Consider the following 7,552-nt stretch of genomic DNA (forward strand, 5'->3'; position numbering starts at 1 on the left):
CATCACTTGTTCTCATTTTCTTTCTTTTACTCTTCATGCTTATAAATTCTTCTAATTTACTTCATTCCAGCTATTAAATAGTCACATTGTTGTGTGATGCCAAACTGCCTACTGGGATTAACCCACAACAACAGGCAATCCTGAAACCAGACAGCCCCCTCTGTCCTTAAGTGCTATATCCAGCCCACCCAGCAGCTCTTCTGCAAAACTCTCCCTGGCTCTGCAGCAGCTGAGCAGCCAGTCCCTATGCCAGTGCTCCCTGACAAAGTGATGCAGGGAGACTCACAGAGGAAGTGTTTGCTCAAATATTTCATTTATTGCCATCTTTGTACTAAAGCTCACAGGAGAAGTGGACTCTCTCAAAAAGGGAATGCCCTTTTGCAGGGGTGGCTGGAGGGCAGCAACATTAAATGCCACTTGGCAGAGAGCACAGCTGTGGAGAGTGACCAATTATTTCTATTTCCTCAGTGCAGGAGCATGGACAGTGGGGGAGCCATAGGCAGGGAATCAGAGAAACCAGAGCCCACTGCCTCAGGTCTTCTACCAAATAATCTCTAACTCTGTGGTAGCTGAGCAGCCTGTTCAGAGATACAGAGATACAGTGTTTGTTCAACTTTTTTGTCATAAACTTTACATCAACTAAAGTTCCCAAAAGGTCAAAGTATGGTTAGAATGATATTGGAAGTATTTTTGTAGAAACCAAAATATTCTACTCTTCTACAGTTCCATGATTCTGTGATTCTACAGTTGTCTCATTCAGAACCCAAAGTAGAGGTGATATTGCAGATCATCAAACTCCTTCAATGCCTTAGTCTGGGCAGATGGATCCTGCACCAGGTGCTGGAAGAGGTTTAGGGGCTGTGCCTCCTGGAAGTCTGGGGGCAAGGAGATCTCCTCGGGCATGTCCTCATTGCCAAAGAAGAAGTGCTTGAGGCGTTTCTCCTCTAGGCAGCAGCGCAGGTAGTGCATGATGTCATCCACCCGCATCAGGAGATACTTGTGCTGCCATTCTGACAGAGGGATCAAGGTCAGGAGGTGCATGACCGTGGTTTTCAAGGCATAAACAGAAATGCCCGAGCCCTCCAGAAGGCGGGCACAGAGCCGCAGGCACTTGAGGTGGCAGCTGCGGGGTGGAGCCTGCATGGCAACCTGCCTGAAGAACTTTGCCTCTGCCACAGCATAGCTCTCCAGCCATGTGGTGCTCGGGGGGAACTGGGCCCCTGTGGGCTGGCTGCTCAGGAAGATGTCCGAGTCACCTTGCTGCACACTAAATACCATCTCCACAAAAAGGCTTCTCCCAGAGTCTTTCACCAGCCTCATCTTGCAGGAGCGGCAGGAGGGAAGCACCTTCATCCTGTAGTGACGGGACTGAGGCACCACCGACCAGGCTGAGATCACAAAGGTCTGGAACCAGAGGGCAATTTTCTCCCCATCTAGGTAAGGGCCAGTGCAGAGGGTGTGCAGAAGGCTGGGGACCTGATTTCTCTTCAGCTCCTCCGCAGAGCGGTGCAGGAAGCACTGGATGCTCTGGCCTGGCTGTTTCCCAGCGCACGTGCACACCTGCTCCACGCGGATGCGCATGGTCGCCTGCGGCATCTGCCCCGTGGTGTCTGGCTCCAGGTGGAAGGCATGCCCAGGGGGAGGCTTCAGGGGCACAAACATGCAGTAGATAACATCCTCCTCCTTATGGGGACTCCACCCTTCACAGGCACTGCCCACCCCAATGACTGGTTCCAGCACTGGGAAGAAGCTGTCTGAAAAGAGAGTATGGGAGACTTGGAGAAGGTCACTCAGCAGCTCCTGCACCACCCGTCTCCTGGAGGCCAGCTTTGGCACTGACAGCTGGAAGCGTTTTGAAAAGATCCAGATCATATTCATCTCAGCAGGGTTTTCTTCCTCACTTTCTTCACTCTCTGAGTCCCTGCTGCTGTCCACCTGACAGATTCTTTTCTTGAGACACCAGCAGAGTGCCAAGAGCAGCACGAGGACTCCAGCAACGGCCCAGAACAGCCACTGCTGTAAGGCAGTCAAGAGCACGGCTCCCCCAGTCGCCACACTCAGCTCCAGGGTCCTGTGGGCCAGCTCCTGCAGCATCTGACTCCTCTGCTGGTTGAGGACCTCATCTGAGTACACATTGATGTAGTGGAGGATCCATTGCACAAGCCAGAGGAGGAGTAGTACGATCATTATGACCTGAAAGGGAACAGAGAGGAGTGCAGCAGGGCTGAGAAGAGAGGGAATGAAGAAAAGAGAAATGAAAGGAGGTGGCAATGAGGAGACAAGGGATGAAAGATAGCGGGCAGGAAGGAGAGGGGGCTAGGCAGGTGGCAGGCAGCAAAGCCTGCACCCAATCCTGGTGGTGGCACCGTGCCCTTTTGCCCCCTGGAAGGGGCTGTGCCCTGGATGCAGGATGGGAAGCACTCTCTTGGGTGCCTGTGTTTGTGGTCCTGCCCTCATCCAGCACAGCATCTGGCCGTGTGTGTCCTCTTGATGCTCATCCCCGGGGCAGTGCTGCTTGCTGCTGCCATTTATACCTGCTGCTCACTGTGACATCTCTTGTGATGTCACTGGTACGAGAGACATCACAGCCAGGCCGGCTCACCGTACTGGGGCAGCACAGCCTGCTGGTGCTACTTCTACCAGCCTCTTGCTGTGACATTCCTTGTGATGTCATTGGCACCAGAGACATCACAGCCAGGCCAGCCCCACCCTTCATCCCCACCCTAGCTCAGACCCTCACAATGCCCCAAGGAACCAAAGCCCTGACACCCACCAAATGCAGGCCCACTGCTCTGGAATGGCCCCCAGAGCTTCCCTTTAAAAAGCAGGACAGCTCTTCCCCTGAACCCTTGGCAAACATAAAATTGGATGATGCAATTCATGGATGTTTTGCTCCTAGAGATCCCCTGTGGTGAGATGGGATTGGTTCCCTTGGCACTGATCTCTGTGCTTGTGGGGGTGCTCTGGGGGCCTTTGTGACACCCCTGGGTGTGGAGTACAGAGGACCCCTGGGTGTGGGGTACAGAGGAGGACTTGGGGGCTCTCGTGGATGAAAGGCTGCCATGAGCCAACAATGTGCACTCACAGCCCAGAAATTCTGTGAAATACTGGCTGCTTCAGCAGAAACATGGGCAGCAGGCTGAGGGAAACGCTTCTGTCCTCAGCAGGCCCCACCTGCAGCCCGGTGTCCAGGCCTGGGCTCCTCAGCACAAGAAAGATGTGGAGCTGTTGGAGCAGGCTGGCCTGGCCGTGATGTCTCTGGTGCCAGTGACATCACTAGGGATGTCACAATGAGGGGCAGGTATAAATGAGAGCAGCAGGCAGTGCTGTGCTAGCCCAGCCTGACACAGGGTGACTGCACACACAGCACGGAGACTGCCCTGGATGAGAGATGGAGCACAAAGGCAGAGCTGTCAAACCCTTCCCTCTGTCCTGCTGAAGGCCATGTCTGCCCTAATGCTGCTGGTCACTCTGGTGAAAAGCATCCTGCAGAACGCCAGGGTGGTCAATGACGAGCTGGACGGGGCCATGTGGCAGCGCATGCGGCGCCGCTCCGAGTTCCTGCGCCAGCAGATGCGGTGGATGCTGGAGGAGCTGGAGCACCAGGCTGAGGAGCAGGCTGCTGCATCCCAGGGACCTGTGCTCTGCGCTGCCCTGCTGCAATGGCAGCTCTGGGCTGCTGCTGCAATCCTGGTGCTGCTTGTGGCGCTCTGCTGGCAGCTGAGGAGCAGAGGCTGTGAGGTGCTGCTGAGCTGGCAGCTGAGCACCTCGAAGCCGGCAGCCCCCGTGCCCTGCACCCCCATCCCCACACTCCTAAACCCCCTGACTTTCCCACCAAACTGGAATCGGAGGTGGAAATCCAAGTGCAAACTTAAAAGAGTAGGTTAACAATTGAAAGAAAGTAAATTAGAAGAATTTATAAGAATAAAAGTGTGAAAAAAGAAAAGTGATGCACAATAAAATTTATCACCATGCACTGACCGATGAGAGACTCTTTCCCAAACAATGATCAGCTCCCCTTCCAGGTAACTCCCCCATTTTATATACTGGCTCTCCTTTTGTACTTGTAGAAACATCTTTTATTGTTCTTGACTGTAGTAGCCAAACAAAGTTTCAGTTAGCGTTTTTCTATTTCTGATAATTTTCTAATTTTTCTCATTTCAATTCTAATTTTGACTTTGTTAACCTCATGATAACACTGTAGTGCTCCTGAATTGCCTACTCCTTCTTCAAAAGGTCATGAACTCTTTTTTTTCCCTGAGTATCAGCACCTGGAGATAGCCTACTCCTGCACCTTTAAGATTTCCTTCTTGAAGAATCTCCAGCCTTCCTGAACTCCTTTGCCCTTCCTGAACTCCTTGGCACTTCTTCCTGAGGGACTCTGGGAATCAATCTCTTAAACAGGAAAAAATCTGGATGACAATTCTGCTAACCACCATATTTACTTCTCAAGAACCAAAAATTCTATCATTTTATGATTTTTATGCCCAAGACTTTTAATGCCAAGAAAGTCTGCTACCTTGTAATAGATGCAGGAAATCAGGCTTCCTTATTTCTACAAACTTGAAAAAGACATTAGGCCTGTGTGAAACAAATATGTATACCCCACTAAGCAAGGCAAAGTTACCCTTAAGCGACAGCACAAAAGTTCAGTGAGATAATCACATTAGCATTACTGAGTTAGCCATGCATGTGAAGCACAATACAGCTCCTATTTCCTATTTGTCTGCATTATGAATCTAAAATATTCATATTTTATTGTCTTGTGTTGACAGCAAACTGTTAGAACAGAAGAATGGCTGGTTTTGTGTGTCTGGAGCTTCATGTCTTATTTAGTGCAAGACTGAATGGCAAGCAGAATTAATCAGGTTCTCAAGTGCACTTTATCCAAGGCTGTCCACACTAGCAGTCCTTAAACAAGCTGGGAGTGGGAATCTGGTGTCCTTTCCATTGGCTGGAATATATATATTCCACCTGCTCAAAAATCCCAAGGGAATTGAGCACTCAACTTGTCAGCAATTTTAAATAAGATTTTAAGATTTAACCTACTTAATGCCTCTCTGAAAAGCCTAGGTTCAAGGCAGGACATGCATGTGGCTGAAGGCTGCTCTGATCTGACAGCACCCTTCACTCTGTGCTGGTGCTTCTGGCACCTGTCGAAACAGGGATGCTGTGTGCACCCAGTGCTGTGGGAACAGACAGTGGGAATATCAGCTTGGGACAAACAGCAAAGGGATCTGAAGCACTATTCATGCTTGTCTTGGGTTGTGGCCAGAAATGTGTATTCTGTCACCATCTGTTAAACCAGGTGGGGCAGTGACCTTTATCTCCTGGCCCATATTATCTGCTAATGGGCCATCTTTAACACCAGCTGGGGCAATCATCTTTATCTTTCCCACAGCCCATCCTCCCTCCAGGAAGATATCATCTGCTGCTGGGCCATTGAGACCCAGGGCATGACTGATAAAATTCCATCATCCCACTGGAAGATGCTCCAGCCAGGGGAGGAGCCAAGCCTTTCCTACCCAGATAAAAACTGAGATTTTGGACACCAAGGTACCCACTTTCCATTGGATTCCAGAGGAAAGCCAGACCTTTCCACATCTTTTCTGGACCTTCAGAGGAAAACTGCACCTTCTCCAGGAGCACTGCTCCAGCTGAACCACATCTGCCACTGCAGGAGGATGCAGCCACCATTGAATGGGACTGTGCCAACACCCTGACTGACTGATGGGTGTCAGCTTGGATTCTGACTCTGGCAGTGTTTTGGGATTGTTTTTTTGTAATACTGTATTTCTATTTTAATTTTCCTAGTAAAGAACTGTTATTCCTAATTCCCATATCTTTGCCTGAGAGCCCCTTAATTTCAAAATTATAATAATAATTTGGAGGGAGGGGGTTTACATTCTCCATTTCAAAGAGAAGCTTCTGCCTTCATTGGCAGACACCTGTCCCTCAAACCAGGACAGTGCTTTAACAACCCTCGGTATTTCCCTGCAGTTTTGTAAAAGACTGCCAGCTAAAGACTAGAAATGCAATGTGGTGCATTTCTGTGCACTATATGTTGCATCTTCCTGCTGCATCCTGGTCTGTGGGTCTGATGGAAACCCTGGGGGAACTTCTCTGCTGTTGTGCTGGGTTTAGACTCGGGAATCAGGAGTTTCCCCTGTTTTTGCTCCACAAGCAGCAGCTTCTGTGGCTCCCTGTGAGCACCAGGGAGAAAAGCTGTGTGTGCTCTCCATGGAAAGGGTTTCCCTGCCATGCTGCATGCTGGTCCCTGAGCACAGGTGGCCACAAGGAGCCTGGCAGCTGCCTCCTTTAGGGAATCACAGAAAGCAGCTTTGCCTCAAGAGCTCGGCATGGCAAAGGGCCCAGAGCAACCTGTGGTGCTGCCTGTCACACCTGTCAGAAGGAAGCTGTGATGAAAACAAGAAACTATCAATAATGCTCTGAATTCACTTGGAAATAATGAAAACAACGAAGCAGCCAAGGAGCCCTTCTTGGGCTGTATGTCACTGTTCCCTGTAGTCACACTGTCACCAGTCTGCCCTGGAACAGGGTCCACAACAATCTGCTGCAAAGTGTTATTGGCCCCACAAAAACCTGAGTGCTAAATCCCCCACCCCCAACATAAATTATTCTTAAAAAAAAAAAAAAAAAAAAAAAAAAAAGGAATGATTTTGCAATTGTTTTTCAGTTTTTAAAATTGATGTTGGAAGCTGCTTTTCCTACAGGACCTTGCAGGGCCCCTGCTTACTCAAGTGAGGAGGAAACTCCCTTCTTTTGTGGTCTTAAATGGATCACCAGCCAGTCTCCATCCCCTCTGACTCCTCCATGAAAGCAGGAGTGGCATGGGCTCTTCATCCCATGTTTTCCATAGGAGTTTCCACCCCACTGACTCTGCTAGAACAGGCTGCACACTTATTACACAACTCCAGAGTGTAGTCATGCAGTCATGACTATCAGCAAATGTCTTCATCCCACAGTGTTCACTGTTCTTTCTTCATCACTTCTTAGTTTGCAAGAAGTCCTGCTAGGAAGGAAGGGGAACAAAAAATATTTCTGTGCAGCTCTCTAAGTTACCTAATGATTGTGTGGATCATGTTGCTAGAAAAAGCTGCCCTGAAGAGCCATACTCTATGGCCCTGAAGGCTTTCACCCCTTTTCAAATAAACCTGATCAGCATTTAATGGGGCCTGTGACAGCCCTGGGAGGATGGACTACTCCAACAGTATGTTTTAATGACAATATAAATTCATTAATTTATTTTTTTAAAGAGTGCATTTCACTAAATCAGCTCTCTTACTACAACACAGCAAATCAAAAGTCTCTCTGCCTTGTGTTGGTTGCTCATTTTCCACATTCTCAGAAAATCTTGTTGAATCCCCACATGACACATTATGTGTTTAAATTAGTACTTAAGGAGACTATTGAAAGTTTATTGCTGTTATCGTTGTCATTCACTGGGTGTGCCTGTCCCTTCCTCCTTTTTGTCTGCTGAATGAAACTGTCAGAAACACAGCTTTACCACTGCAGGGCATTTGCAACGGCA

At 49.1% G+C, this 7,552-nt stretch overlaps 1 protein-coding gene across 1 annotated transcript; it reads right to left on the bottom strand.

The window, feature by feature from the left end:
* Positions 1-299: 299 nt before the first annotated feature.
* LOC130253918 (inositol 1,4,5-trisphosphate receptor-interacting protein-like 1) lies at positions 300-3,215 on the bottom strand. The gene is made up of 2 exons (XM_056492952.1): positions 3,175-3,215; positions 300-2,193 (listed from the first exon to the last, which is right to left on the bottom strand). The coding sequence occupies exon 2, from the start codon at positions 2,185-2,187 to the stop codon at positions 757-759; it is 1,431 nt and encodes a 476-aa protein (XP_056348927.1). The 5' UTR covers positions 2,188-2,193; positions 3,175-3,215; the 3' UTR covers positions 300-756.
* Positions 3,216-7,552: the final 4,337 nt, after the last annotated feature.

The sequence above is a fragment of the Oenanthe melanoleuca genome, chromosome 5, assembly GCF_029582105.1.
Source record: "Oenanthe melanoleuca isolate GR-GAL-2019-014 chromosome 5, OMel1.0, whole genome shotgun sequence".
NCBI lineage: Eukaryota > Metazoa > Chordata > Aves > Passeriformes > Muscicapidae > Oenanthe > Oenanthe melanoleuca.